The 15,899-nt window shown below is 43.6% G+C and overlaps 1 protein-coding gene across 1 annotated transcript; it reads right to left on the bottom strand.

The window, feature by feature from the left end:
* Nucleotides 1–10,212: 10,212 nt before the first annotated feature.
* Nucleotides 10,213–11,382, bottom strand: LOC133548676 (dynein regulatory complex subunit 4-like). Its single transcript, XM_061893647.1, has one exon. The coding sequence runs from the start codon at nt 11,380–11,382 to the stop codon at nt 10,213–10,215; it is 1,170 nt and encodes a 389-aa protein (XP_061749631.1).
* Nucleotides 11,383–15,899: the final 4,517 nt, after the last annotated feature.

A 15,899-nucleotide genomic window follows, 5' to 3' on the forward strand; every position in this document is an offset into this window, starting at 1 on the left:
GGCGACCACGGCAACAGTTTCTTAGTTGGCTGACTTTGGCTCTAAGAGGCAAACATGATGTATTTATTAACACCCATCTACTCATCCAACTACAAACTACAAAAGCAGTGAAGTTGTCACGTTGTGTAAATAATAAATAAAAACAAAATACAATGATTTGCAAATCCTTTTCAACTTATATTCAGTTGAATAGACTCCAAAGACAAGATACTTAACGTTCCAACTGGTAAACTTTGTTATTTTTTTGCAAATTTTAGCTCATTTGGAATTTTATTTTTAAAAAAAAGCTGGCACAAGTGGCAAAAAAGAGTGAGAAAGTTGAGGAATGCTTATCAACCACTTATTGGGAACATCCCACAGGTGTGCAGGCTAATTGGGAACAGGTGGGTGCCGTGATTGGGTATAAAAGCAGCTTCCATGAAATGCTCACTCGTTCACAAACAAGGACGTGGAGAAGGTCACCACTTTGTCGACAAATGCCTGAGCAAATTGTTTAAGAACAACATTTCTCAACCAGCTGTTGGAAGGAATTTAGGGATTTCACCATCCACACTCCGTAATATCATCAAAAGACTCAAAGAATCTGGAGAAATCACTGCATGTAAGCCATATTACATACCTTTGATCCCTCAGGCGGTACTGCATCAACAGTATGTAAAGGAGATCACCACATGGGCTCAGGAACACTTCAGAAAACCACTGTCAGTAACTACAGTTGGTCGCTACATATATAAGTGCAAGTTAAAACTCTGCTATGCAAAGCTATTTATCAACAACACCCGGAAACGCCGCCGGCTTCGCTGGGCTCGACATTATCTAAGTTGGACTGATGCAAAGTGTGAAAGTGTGCTGTGGTCTGACGAGTCCACATTTCAAATTGTTTTTGGAATCTGTGAACGTCGTGTCCTCCGGACTAAAGAGGAAAAGAACCATTCGGATTGTTCTAGGTGCAAAGTGTAAAAGCCAGCATGTGTGATGGTATGGGGGTGCATTAGTGCCCAAGGCATGGGTAACTTACACATCTGTGAAGGCACCATTAATGCTGAAAGGTCCATACAGGTTTTGGAGCAACATATGTTGTCATCCAAGCAACGTCATCATGGACGCCCCTGCTTATTTCAGCAAGACAATGCCAAGCCACATGTTACAACAGCGTGGCTTCAAGGTGAAAGAGTGCGGGTACTGTTTAATGTATCGTAAGATGTTTATTTATATAGCCTTAAATAACAAGTGTCTCTAACATAATAGTGAGAGTCCAGTCCGTAGTGGATCTAACATAATAGTGAGAGTCCAGTCCATAGTGGATCTAACATAATAGTGAGAGTCCAGTCCATAGTGGATCTAACATAATAGTGAGAGTCCAGTCCATAGTGGATCTAACATAATAGTGAGAGTCCAGTCCATAGTGGATCTAACATAATATTGTGAGAGTCCAGTCCATAGTGGATCCAACATAATAGTGAGAGTCCAGTCCATAGTGGATCTAACATAATAGTGAGAGTCCAGTCCATAGTGGATCTAACATAATAGTGAGAGTCCAGTCCATAGTGGATCTAACATAATATTGTGAGAGTCCAGTCCATAGTGGATCCAACATAATAGTGAGAGTCCAGTCCATAGTGGATCTAACATAATAGTGAGAGTCCAGTCCATTGTGGATCTAACATAATAGTGAGAGTCCAGTCCATAGTGGATCTAATATAATAGTGAGAGTCCAGTCCATAGCTAGCGTAATAGGGAGAGTCCAGTCCATAGTGGATCTAACATAATAGTGAGAGTCCAGTCCATAGTGGATCTAACATAATAGTGAGAGTCCAGTCCATAGTGGATCTAACATAATAGTGAGAGAGTCCAGTCCATAGTGGATCTAACATAATAGTGAGAGTCCAGTCCATAGTGGATCTAACATAATAGTGAGAGAGTCCAGTCCATAGTGGATCTAACATAATAGTGTGAAAGTCCAGTCCATAGTGGATCTAACATAATAGTGTGAGAGTCCAGTCCATAGTGGATCTAACATAATAGTGAGAGTCAAGTCCATAGTGGATCTAACATAATAGTGAGAGAGTCCAGTCCATAGTGGATCTAACATAATAGTGAGAGTCCAGTCCATAGTGGATCTAACATAATAGTGTGAAAGTCCAGTCCATAGTGGATCTAACATAATAGTGAGAGAGTCCAGTCCATAGTGGATCTAACATAATAGTGAGAGTCCAGTCCATAGTGGATCTAACATAATAGTGTGAAAGTCCAGTCCATAGTGGATCTAACATAATAGTGTGAGAGTCCAGTCCATAGTGGATCTAACATAATAGTGAGAGTCCAGTCCATAGTGGATCTAACATAATAGTGTGAAAGTCCAGTCCATAGTGGATCTAACATAATAGTGTGAAAGTCCAGTCCATAGTGGATCTAACATAATAGTGTGAAAGTCCAGTCCATAGTGGATCTAACTCCTCAGCAACCTTTGCCTTCTTCCTTCTTCATGTCTCGCCCTCCTTCTCACATTTCCCCAGAAGTGTTTGAAGTGTTCTCAGGATCACATTCAGGACCACGCCAGTCAGCCACGTGAGTGGAGATGTTTTCTTCTCACAGAGGACACGGTCACAAGAAGATCCACAACAAACCTTGAGTGTCAAACCCAAAGTGCTGCTGGGGGTTTATCAGGAAGACTTGTTGTCATTTTGGCTCCGACCTTGCAGCCCTGCGGCAGAAGAAAGTCTCCAAGATAAAAGTCTCCAAAGACACTTTACTGCCACTTCAGCCCCTGAGTGTCTCTCTGGGAGGTTGCCAGGCAACTGATGCAGGACTTGAAGAATGACTTTGATGGCATCCTTCTTTCCGGGAACTTATGTGAATAATTCCTGGTCAACTAAACGCAGCTCAGAGTCTGTGGAATAATGGAAGTGAATGATTTGTTCTTATTAGTCTATCAGCTGTCTTCAAGTACCTGAAGACACTGCAGCTTTTTCAAGAAGTTGCGGCAAAAATCAATCAATCAATCAAAGTTTATTTATATAGTTCTTTATATGTGACCATGGATGAAGTACTGGATGTCCAGGGTTGGGACACAAAGTGGACCACTCGCCTGTGCATCAGTTGGGGACATCTCTGTGTTGCTGACCTGTCTCTGCTGGGGATGGTCTACTGCTGCCCCACTATGGACTGGACTCTCACTATTATGTTAGATCCACTATGGACTGGACTCTCACTATTATGTTAGATCCACTATGGACTGGACTCTCACTATTATGTTAGATCCACTATGGACTGGACTCTCACTATTATGTTAGATCCACTATGGACTGGACTTTCACTATTATGTTAGATCCACTATGGACTGGACTCTCACACTATTATGTTAGATCCACTATGGACTGGACTCTCACTATTATGTTAGATCCACTATGGACTGGACTCTCACTATTATGTTAGATCCACTATGGACTGGACTCTCACTATTATGTTAGATCCACTAATGACTGGACTTTCACTATTATGTTAAATCCACTATGGACTGGATTCTCACTATCATGTTAGATCCACTATGGACTGGACTCTCACACTATTATGTTAGATCCACTATGGACTCGACTCTCACTATTATGTTGGATCCACTATGGACTGGACTCTCACTATTATGTTAGATCCACTATGGACTGGACTCTCACTATTATGTTAGATCCACTATGGACTGGACTCTCACTACTTTGTTAGATCCACTATGGACTGGACTCTCACTATTATGTTAGATCCACTATGGACTGGACTCTCACTATTATGTTAGATCCACTATGGACTGGACTCTCACTATTATCTTGGATCCACTATGGACTGGACTCGCACTATTACGTTAGATCCACTATGGACTGGACTTTCACACTATTATGTTAAATCCACTATGAACTGGACTCTCACTATCATGTTAGATCCACTATGGACTGGACTCTCACTATTATGTTAGATCCACTATGGACTGGACTCTCACTATTATGTTAGATCCACTATGGACTGGACTCTCACTACTTTGTTAGATCCACTATGGACTGGACTCTCACTATTATGTTAGATCCATTATGGACTGGACTTTCACTATTATGTTAGATCCACTATGGACTGGACTTTCACACTATTATGTTAAATCCACTATGAACTGGACTCTCACTATCATGTTAGATCCACTATGGACTGGACTCTCACTATTATGTTAGATCCACTATGGACTGGACTCTCACTACTTTGTTAGATCCACTATGGACTGGACTTTCACTATTATGTTAGATCCATTATGGACTGGACTCTTACTATTATGTTAGATCCACTATGGACTGGACTCTCACACTATTATGTTAGATCCACTATGGACTGGACTCTCACCATTATGTTAGATCCACTATGGACTGGACTCTCACTATTATGTTAGATCCACTATGGACTGGACTCTCACTATTATGTTAGATCCACTATGGACTGGACTTTCACACTATTATGTTGGATCCACTATGGACTGGACTCTCACACTATTATGTTAGATCCACTATGGACTGGACTCTCACTATTATGTTAGATCCATTATGGACTGGACTCTTACTATTATGTTAGATCCACTATGGACTGGACTCTCACTATTATGTTAGATCCACTATGGACTGGACTTTCACTATTATGTTAGATCCATTATGGACTGGACTCTCACTATTATGTTAGATCCACTATGGACTGGACTCTCACTATTATGTTAGATCCACTATGGTCAATGAATTTTCACTATGTAAAGTGCTTTGAGTCACTAGAGAAAAGTGCTATATAAATATAATTCACTTTAATTCAAGTCTTTTAAGATTGTAGAATTTTGGTATTGAGTTGGGAGTGTTTTTATGTGCTTTGGTAGTCATTTGGTCAAGAGACCAAGGAGTGTTTTTCCTGCACAAGAACTCTTTCAGACCGCTTTCAGAACCACGTCTTCTGTGTTCTGGAGAATCCTGCTTGGATTGCAGTCTTAATAGCCTTCAAATTAAAAGCATACACAAGAATAAAAGAGCCTCTCAGAATAGGAAAAGTTGCAGGAAGAAGGCTGTCTAAGAATCTGGTCCCGGGGACGGACCCGGCGTGGAACAGGACCACTGCCTTCTCTTACTTCATAGCCACGGGGAACATCTGGTTCTGTTTAAGTCCCGCTGTTCATTCAGGACAACATTCCATGCAGGCAGGCTGTGTTGCAATGTGTCAGAGGACCTCAAGATGGAGGCCGATTTCTCGGAAGATTATTCAGGTCCTGATTATCAGAACGACTACTTGCTCTTTCCTTGAAGGAACCTCTTTCCTTAAAGGCCTACTGAAATCAGATGGGGATAGCAGCTCCATTCTATGTGTCATACTTCATCATTTCGCCATATTTTTGCTGAAAGGATTTAGTAGAGAACATCCACGATAAAGTTGGCAACTTTTGGTCGCTAATAAAAAAGCCTTGCCTGTACCGGAAGTAGCAGACGATGTGCGCGTGACGTCACGGGTTGTGGAGCTCCTCACATCTGAACAGTGTTTACAATCATGGCCACCAGCAGCCAGAGCGATTCGGACCGAGAAAGCGACGATTTCCCCTTTAATTTGAGCAAGGATGAAAGATTCGTGGATGAGGAAAGTGAGAGTGAAGCACTAGAAAAAAGAAAAAAAATGCGACAGCAGTGGGAGCGATTCAGATTATTAGACACATTTACTAGGATGATTCTGGAAAACCCCCTTTCTGCTTATTGTGTTCCCCTTTAATTTGAGCAAGGATGAAATACTTGTGGATGAGGAAAGTTAGAGTGAAGGACTAGAAAAAATAAATAAAAGACGATGGCAGTGGGAGCGATTCGGATGTTATTACACACTAGGGGTGTGGGAAAAAATCGATTCGAATATGAATCGAATCGTCTATATTGTGCGATTCAGAATCGATTCAAAATTTTTTTTAAATGTTTTTTTATTTTTTTATTTTTTTTTAATCAATCCAACAAACCACTACACAGCAATACCATAACAATGCAATCCAATTCCAAAACCGAACCTGACCCAGCAACACTCAGAACTGCAATAAAAACAGAGGAATTGAGAGAAGACACAAACACCACACAGAACAAACCAAAAGTAATGAAACAAAAATGAATATTATCAACAACAGTATCAATATTAGTTATCATTTCAGCATAGCAGTGATTAAAAATCCCTCACTGACATTATCATTAGACATTTATAAAAATAATTAAAAAAGAACAAGTGGCTTACACTTGCATGGCATCTCATAAGCTGGACAACACACTGTGTCCAATGTTTTCACAAAGATAAAATAAGTCCTATTTTTGGTTCGTTTAATGGTTCAAACAAATTTACATTATTGCAATCAGTTGATAAAACATTGTCCTTTTACAATTATAAAAGCTTTTTACAAAAATCTACTACTCTGTTGCATGTCAGCAGACTGGGGTAGATCCTGCTGAAATCTATGTATTGAATGAATACAGAATCCTTTTGAACCGGAAAAATATCGTTTTTGAATCGAGAATCGAATCGAAAAAATCGATATATTATTGAATCGTGACCCCAAGAATCGATATTGAATCGAATCGTGGGACACCCAAAGATTCACAGCCCTATTAGACACATTTACTAGGATAATTCTGGAAAATCCCTTATCTGCCTATTGTGTTACTAGTGTTTTAGTGAGATTATATGGTCATACCTGAAAGTCGGAGGGGTGTGGTGACCGCCAGTGTCTCTGAGGGAAGCCACGTTTCTCGACGAGGCGAAGGCTGCCGGTCGGGCAGGGCTGAGATTTTTTTTTTCTTCTTTCTCCACGGTGGAAGTATCCGACGGTCGAGGGCGGGCCGGTGGGAGGAGGCAAAAGAGTCCGCAGCTGCAGGAGGAAAGACGCAAGCTCTCCGCTCATGTCTATGGTAAGAGCCGACTTATTACCACCAATTTCTCACCCAAACCTGCCGGTTGACATGTGGTAGGGAACCACGTTCGCTTGACCGCTCTGTTCCATTGTCTCCGTCATCTTTCGGGAATGTAAACAAGGAAACACCGGCTGTGGGGTACGGCGTGGCGAAGTTGGTAGAGTGGCTGTGCCAGTAATCTGAGGGCTACTGGTTCAATCCCGACCTTCTACCATCCTAGTCACATCCGTTGTGTCCTTGGGCAAGACACTTCACCCTTGCTCCTGATGGGTCCTGGTGAGCGCCTTGCATGGCAGCTCCCATCATCAGTGTGTGAATGTGTGTGTGAAAAGGCGAATGTGGAAATACTGTCAAAGCGCTTTGGGTTCCTTAAAAAGGGATAGAAAAGCGCTATACCAGTACAACCCATTTACCATTGTGTTTGTGTTGCTAAAGGCGTCCGCAATACACCGCTTCCAGCCTACATCTTTCTTCTTTGACGTCTCCATTATTAATTGAACAAATTGCGAAAGATTCAGCAACACAGATGTCCTTAATACTGTGTAATTATGCGATTAAAGCAGACTTATAGCTGGGATCAGTGCTTGACCAAAATGTCCGCTACAATCCGTGACATCATGCGCACGAGTCATCAAACCGCGGCGTTTTCAGCAGGATAATTCGCGCAAATTTTAAAATTGCAATTTAGTAAACTAAAGCGGCCGTATTGGCATGTGTTGCAATGTTAATATTTCATCATTGATATATAAACTATCAGACTGCGCGGTAGGTAGTAGTGGCTTTCAGTAGGTCTTTAAAGAAACCAATAAAATCACAGACCATTCAGACTGCAGCTTTAGCATGTTGTCCTTTGCTAGCAGTCGCTACGAGCATTTTATCACCGGGACCGAGCCCAAGACTGTGACGATCATGCAGGATGTAGATAAGCACAGCCGTCTTCGGGCATTGTGACCTGCAGACAGATTATCAGAAGCAACAGCAGGCCACAGTGTTTAGGAGAAAGGTTACAAACTATCTGGGGATTGTGTACAGAACATCGTGGCCTCGGGATTTGGGGCCAGATATTTTTTCAACTTAAGAACTGAAAAGGCTTTTGAACATGAAGCTTTTTAATTCTACACAGGCTCTAAAAAAGTGTGTTCTAACACAGCAGCAGCTGTGAAAACACGACTGCACCACCCTTACTGGTCCTGGTTCTGGTTTCCGAGCAGATGGTCTGAGCAAGAGCTGAGAATTCCTCCAATTCCATCCGTAGGGCTTGTTTCAGCTGTGAGACATCAGCGTGTTCCAGATCTGATTGGAAAGATTTGAAACTCTGCATCAGGAAGCCATCTGTAGTCGATCCATAGTAGATGTTCGCTTCCTCCTGTCCATGTGGACCACAGAGTCCCTCTGACCGTGGTCCACGCTCTCAGTTCATCCATTCCAAACGTCCAACCACGTCAACAACTTTACATGCTGAGGAAATATTTGAAACTCTGCATCAGGAAGCCATCTGTAGTCGATCCCTAGTGAATGTCCGCTTCCTCCTGTCCATGTGGACCACAGAGTCCCTCTGACCGTGGTCCACCTTTTCAGTTCATCCATTCCAAACGTCCAACCACGTCAACAACTTTACATGCTGAGGAAATATTTGAAACTCTGCATCAGGAAACCATCTGTAGTCGATCCCTAGTAAATGTCCGCTTCCTCCTGTCCATGTGGACCACAGAGTCCCTCTGACCGTGGTCCACCTTTTCAGTTCATCCATTCCAAACGTCTAACCACGTCAACAACTTTACATGCTGAGGAAATATTTGAAACTCTGCATCAGGAAGCCATCTGTAGTCGATCCCTAGTAGATGTTCGCTTCCTCCTGTCCATGTGGACCACAGAGTCCCTCTGACCGTGGTCCACGCTCTCAGTTCATCCATTCCAAACGTCTAACCACGTCAACAACTTTACATGCTGAGGAAATATTTGAAACTCTGCATCAGGAAGCCATCTGTAGTCGATCCCTAGTAGATGTCCGCTTCCTCCTGTCCATGTGGACCACAGAGTCCTTCTGACCGTGGTCCACCCTTTCAGTTCATCCATTCCAAACGTCTAACCACGTCAACAACTTTACATGCTGAGGAAATATTTGAAACTCTGCATCAGGAAGCCATCTGTAGTCGATCCCTAGTAGATGTCCACTTCCTCCTGTCCATGTGGACCACAGAGTCCCTCTGACCGTGGTCCACCCTTTCAGTTCATCCATTCCAAACGTCCAACCACGTCAACAACTTTACATGCTGAGGAAATATTTGAAACTCTGCATCAGGGAACCATCTGTAGTCGATCCCTGGTAGATGTTCGCTTCCTCCTGTCCATGTGGACCACAGAGTCCCTCTGACCGTGGTCCACGCTCTCAGTTCATCCATTCCAAACGTCCAACCACGTCAACAACTTTACATGCTGAGGAAATATTTGAAACTCTGCTTCAGGAAGCCATCTGTAGTCGATCCCTAGTAAATGTCCGCTTCCTGCTGTCCATGTGGACCACAGAGTCCTTCTGACCGTGGTCCACGCTTTCAGTTCATCCATTCCAAACGTCCAACCACGTCAACAACTTTACATGCTGAGGAAATATTTGAAACTCTGCATCAGGAAACCATCCTTAGTCGATCCCTAGTAGATCAATCAATCAATCAATGTTTACTAATATAGTGTCTCAAAGGGCTGCACAAACCACCACGACATCCTCGGTAGGCCCACATAAGGGCAAGGAAAACTCACACCCAGTGGGACGTCGGTGACAATGACGACTAGGAGAACCTTGGAGAGGAGGAAAGCAATGGATGTCGAGCGGGTCTAACATGATACTGTGAAAGTTCAATCCATAATGGATCCAACACAGTCGCGAGAGTCCAGTCCAAAGCGGATCCAACACAGCAGCGAGAGTCCCGTTCACAGCGGAGCCAGCAGGAAACCATCCCAAGCGGAGGCGGATCAGCAGCGCAGAGATGTCCCCAGCCGATACACAGGCGAGCAGTACATGGCCGCCGGATCGGACCGGACCCCCTCCACAAGGGAGAGTGGGACATAGGAGGAAAAGAAAAGAAACGGCAGATCAACTGGTCTAAAAAGGGAGTCTATTTAAAGGCTAGAGTATACAAATGAGTTTTAAGGTGAGACTTAAATGCTTAAAAAATAGATGTTCGCTTCCTCCTGTCCATGTGGACCACAGAGTCCCTCTGACCGTGGTCCACCCTTCCAGTTCATCCATTCCAAACGTCCAACCACGTCAACAACTTTACATGCTGAGGCTCTTCTCGAGCTTCTCCAGGGTTTCGCTCACAGCTTCCACTTTCAGCGTCAGTTGCCGCTTCCTCAGTCCGATCCGGTGCTGTGCCTCCAGGAGAGCCTCCGCCTGCTTCCTGAGCAGGTCTTCCTGCTCCAGCTCCTTGAAATGGAGATCCTCGAGCAGCCTCCCGTGCTTGACGGACAAATCCTCCAGTTCGTCCTCCAGCGCTCTCACGCGAGCTTCGCTGGCCTCCCTCATAGCCTTGTCCTCGTTGTGCTTGTCCAGCTGCTTGTTTAGCTCCTGCAGCTTCTTCTTGTCCTGTTGGAGGCTCTCGTGGGGACACGACGGCTGCTTGTGAGCCGAGGACAGCTGGCGCACCACGCCCTGGCACATCAGCGTGGTCAGCTGTTTCTCCAGCAGGCAAATCTCCTCCATGTGGGCTTGGTAAAAATCGGAACTCTGCTGAAGCGCCAGCCGGAAGGCGCCGTCGTGTTCCTTCTTCAGCGTCTCCAGACGTATTTGCATCTGCGTGTCCAGGATGTTGATCTCGGCCTCCAGCTTTTTTTCCGACGCCTCGATCATGGGGAGGATCTCGGCGTTGTGTTTGGCTTCCAGCTCCACCGTCCTCCAGTCGTGCGGGACTCTAATGTCCACCAGCTCGACCGCCTGTTCGAACTTCAGCTCTTCGATGTGGTTCTGGCTGTGGAGCTCTTTCTCACTGAGATCCACCTGCAGGCTGCGGATCTCACTCAGGGCGCCCTGCTCCATCTCAAAGCGCTTGTTGTCGTGGAGCGAAGAGTAACTGGCCTTGTCCAGCTTCAGCTGGGAGATGTTGCTCTGACACTCGGACTCCAGGTGCCGCACTTTCTGCTGGTACTTCGCCACCTTCACCCGGTTGCGCATCTTGGCCTCGTCCCGGGCGATGCTGCCCTCCCTCAGCTTGTCCTTCACGTCCTGGAGCTTCCCCTTGGAGATCTCCCAGAAGGCTGTGACCTGGTCCCTCATCAGCTGGAAGCTCTTTTTCTCCTCCTGGATGCGGCCCAGCTCCTCTGTCATCTTGGCGATGCGGTCCGTCAGTTGCTCCTCAGACATCTCTTCCAACGGGAGGTTATCATTGAACACGGGCTTTCCTTTGCCCTTGCCCTTCCCCTTGCCCTTGCCCTTTCCTTTCCCAGCCATCTTTCCACCGATCCAGCAGCACAATATCGATAAAAAATCACGGTTGTGCGTCGTCGAAAGCCCAGATGTCCGTAAATCTCTGGTACCACATCCGCAAATGTGTGCTGACGATGCGTCTTTTGAAGATCAATCATCGTGGATGACATCACGAGATATCTTTACACGACATGTGTGCCGATCTCATAAAACCTTCAGAAGTGATGCAACAAGGATCTTGGACTGCACTACTCAACTATTGACCATTGATAGAATGTTCTGGCAGGGTGAAGAGCGTCTGTTGTAACGTAAAACCTGGACCGGGAAAAGCCTAGTAGGATCAGTCGCTGAGGTCCATTGTGTCTTTTCAGCAAAGACCAGAGATCAGCACATTCCGCATCTGAGAAGAATTATGGTTTGTAGAAGATGTTTGACACTGAAGACGTTTCCTCTCCAATGGAACCTTTTCCTTCAGTTCCGAGGATGACACAAGCTTCCTGTTTCTTTCCAGGGAAGAACTCCAAAAAAAATGCAACAGAGATGACCACAGAAACTGTTATTTCATCTTCTACAAAGTGGAGATGTAAAATCCAAAAGCCAGTTTAGGCTGACTGTTTGCAGGCTTGATAGAGAAGAAGTTAGCATGAGGCTAATCAAATGTTTTAGCGGCCTTTCTGTGCCAAAATTGGCCAAAAATTGTACAAAACCCAAAGCCAGTGAAGTTGGAACCTTGTGTTAATGCTAAATAAAAACATAGTGGATCTAACATAATAGTGAGAGTCCAGTCCATAGTGGATCTAACATAATAGTGAGAGTCCAGTCCATAGTGGATCTAACATAATAGTGAGAGTCCAGTCCATAGTGGATCTAACATAATAGTGAGAGTCCAGTCCATAGTGGATCCAACACAATAGTGAGAGTCCAGTCCATAGTGGATCCAACATAATAGTGAGTGTCCAGTCCATAGTGGATCTAACATAATAGTGAGAGTCCAGTCCATAGTGGATCTAACATAATAGTGAGAGTCCAGTCCATAGTGGATCTAACATAATAGTGAGAGTCCAGTCCATAGTGGATCTAACATAATAGTGAGAGTCCAGTCCATAGTGGATCTAACATAATAGTGAGAGTCCAGTCCATAGTGGATCTAACATAATAGTGAGAGTCCAGTCCATAGTGGATCTAACATAATAGTGAGAGTCCAGTCTATAGTGGATCTAACATAATAGTGAGAGTCCAGTCCATAGTGGATCTAACATAATAGTGAGAGTCCAGTGCAGTGTGGAGCTAACATAATAGTGAGAGTCCAGTCCATAGTGGAGCTAACATAATAGTGAGAGTCCAGTCCATAGTGGATCTAACATAATAGTGTGAGAGTCCAGTCCATAGTGGATCTAACATAATAGTGTGAGAGTCCAGTCCATAGTGGATCTAACATAATAGTGTGAGAGTCCAGTCCATAGTGGATCTAACATAATAGTGTGAGAGTCCAGTCCATAGTGGATCTAACATAATAGTGAGAGTCCAGTCCATAGTGGATCTAACATAATAGTGTGAGTCCAGTCCATAGTGGATCTAACATAATAGTGTGAGTCGAGTCCATAGTGGATCTAACATAATAGTGAGAGTCCAGTCCATAGTGGATGAACATAATAGTGAGAGTCCAGTCCATAGTGGATCTAACATAATAGTGAGAGTCCAGTCCATAGTGGCTCTAACATAATAGTGAGAGTCCAGTCCATAGTGGATCTGACATAATAGTGAGAGTCCAGTCCATAGTGGATCTAACATAATAGTGAGAGTCCAGTCTGTAGTGGATCTAACATAATAGTGAGAGTCCAGTCCATAGTGGATCTAACATAATAGTGTGAGTCCAGTCCATAGTGGATCTAACATAATAGTGTGAGTCCAGTCCATAGTGGATGAACATAATAGTGAGAGTCCAGTCCATAGTGGATCTAACATAATAGTGTGAGTCGAGTCCATAGTGGATCTAACATAATAGTGAGAGTCCAGTCCATAGTGGATCTAACATAATAGTGTGAGTCGAGTCCATAGTGGATCTAACATAATAGTGTGAGTCCAGTCCATAGTGGATCTAACATAATAGTGTGAGTCGAGTCCATAGTGGATCTAACATAATAGTGAGAGTCCAGTCCATAGTGGATCTAACATAATAGTGAGAGTCCAGTCCATAGTGGATGAACATAATAGTGAGAGTCCAGTCCATAGTGGATCTAACATAATAGTGTGAGTCGAGTCCATAGTGGATCTAACATAATAGTGAGAGTCCAGTCCATAGTGGATCTAACATAATAGTGAGAGTCCAGTCCATAGTGGATCTAACATAATAGTGAGAGTCCAGTCCATAGTGGATCTGAAGTGAAGTGAATTATATTTATATAGCGCTTTTTCTCTAGTGACTCAAAGCGCTTTACATAGTGAAACCCAATATCTAAGTTACATTTAAAGCAGTGTGGGTGGCACTGGGAGCAGGTGGGTAAAGTGCCTTGCCCAAGGACACAACACTATGTTGATTTTGCTAACCCAGCATGATGTTAAAATATAATGTTAGCATGTAGCTCACATAGCTATGCTAGTGCTGCTAACCTATTTTATTTTTAAATGTAATGTTAGCATGTAGCCCACATAGCTATGCTAGTGTTGCTAACCTAGCATGGTGTTAAAATGTAATGTTAGCACGTAGCTCACTTAGCTGTACTATTGTTGCTAACCTAGCACGATGTTAAAATGTAATGTTAGCATGTAGCTCACATAGCTATACTATTATTGCGAACCTAGCATGGTGTTAAAATGTAATGTTAGCATGTCGCTCACATTAATTAAAAAGTCCATTTTTTGAGAAGGCAGCAGTTGAAACGATTTCGGTTTTTATAAACTCACAAATATAAGTTAATCTTTTTTTAAATGACATTTTCAGCGGCCCCAGGTAAGTAAGCGCCAGTGTCTGCCTAATGGTAAGCGCGCCCCTGGGCTCTGGTAGGGTAAAGTGTGCAGGTGTGTTGTCTGACTGCTGTGTGAGTACAGGTGAGGCGCCGGCTCCAAACAAGCGGAGGCCTGCCTGCGCTCGGAAGGATGAAACTAAGCTGAGGTTTAGGAATGTCGAGTGTGAAATCCCAACAATGCCGTCGGCAGCCTTCAAACACCTCCTTGGGAAAACTGCTAAATTTTTGTGATGCTAAGAGTCCAGTCCATAGTGGATCTAACATAATAGTGTGAGAGTCCAGTCCATAGTGGATCTAACATAATAGTGAGAGTCCAGTCCATAGTGGATCTAACATAATAGTGAGAGTCCAGTCCATAGTTGATCTAACATAATAGTGAGAGTCCAGTCCATAGTGGATCTAACATAATAGTGAGAGTCCAGTCCATAGTGGATCTAACATATTAGTGAGAGTCCAGTCCATAGTGGATCTAACATAATAGTGTGAGGGTCTAGTCCATAGTGGATCTAACATAATAGTGAGAGTCCAGTCCATAGTGGATCTAACATAATAGTGAGAGTCCAGTCCATAGTGGATCTAACATAATAGTGAGAGTCCAGTCCATAGTGGATCTAACATAATAGTGAGAGTCCAGTCCATAGTGGATCTAACATAATAGTGAGAGTCCAGTCCATAGTGGATCTAACATAATAGTGAGAGTCCAGTCCATAGTGGATCTAACATAATAGTGACAGTCCAGTCCATAGTGGATCTAACATAATAGTGAGAGTCCAGTCCATAGTGGATCCAACATAATAGTGAGAGTCCAGTCCATAGTGGATCCAACATAATAGTGAGAGTCCAGTCCATAGTGGATCTAACATAATAGTGTGAGAGTCCAGTCCATAGTGGATCTAACATAATAGTGTGAGAGTCCAGTCCATAGTGGATCTAACATAATAGTGAGAGTCCAGTCCATAGTGGATCTAACATAATAGTGTGAGAGTCCAGTCCATAGTGGATCTAACATAATAGTGTGAGAGTCCAGTCCATAGTGGATCTAACATAATAGTGAGAGTCCAGTCCATAGTGGATCCAACATAATAGTGAGAGTCCAGTCCATAGTGGATCTAACATAATAGTGAGTCCAGTCCATAGTGGATCTAACATAATAGTGAGAGTCCAGTCCATAGTGGATCTAACATAATAGTGAGAGTCCAGTCCATAGTTGATCCAACATAATAGTGACAGTCCATTCCATAGTGGATCTAACATAATAGTGAGAGTCCAGTCCAAAGTGGATCTAACATAATAGTGAGAGTCCAGTCCATAGTGGATCTAACATAATAGTGAGAGTCCAGTCCATAGTGGATCTAACATAATAGTGAGAGTCCAGTCCATAGTGGATCTAACATAATAGTGAGAGTCCAGTCCATAGTGGATCTAACACAATAGTGAGAGTCCAGTCCATAGTGGATCTAACACAATAGTGAGGGTCCAGTCCATAGTGGATCTAACATAATAGTGTGAGAGTCTAGTCCATAGTGGATCTAACATAATAGTGAGAGTCCAGTCCATAGTGGATCTAAAGGTGTT

The sequence above is a fragment of the Nerophis ophidion genome, linkage group LG03, assembly GCF_033978795.1.
Source record: "Nerophis ophidion isolate RoL-2023_Sa linkage group LG03, RoL_Noph_v1.0, whole genome shotgun sequence".
NCBI lineage: Eukaryota > Metazoa > Chordata > Actinopteri > Syngnathiformes > Syngnathidae > Nerophis > Nerophis ophidion.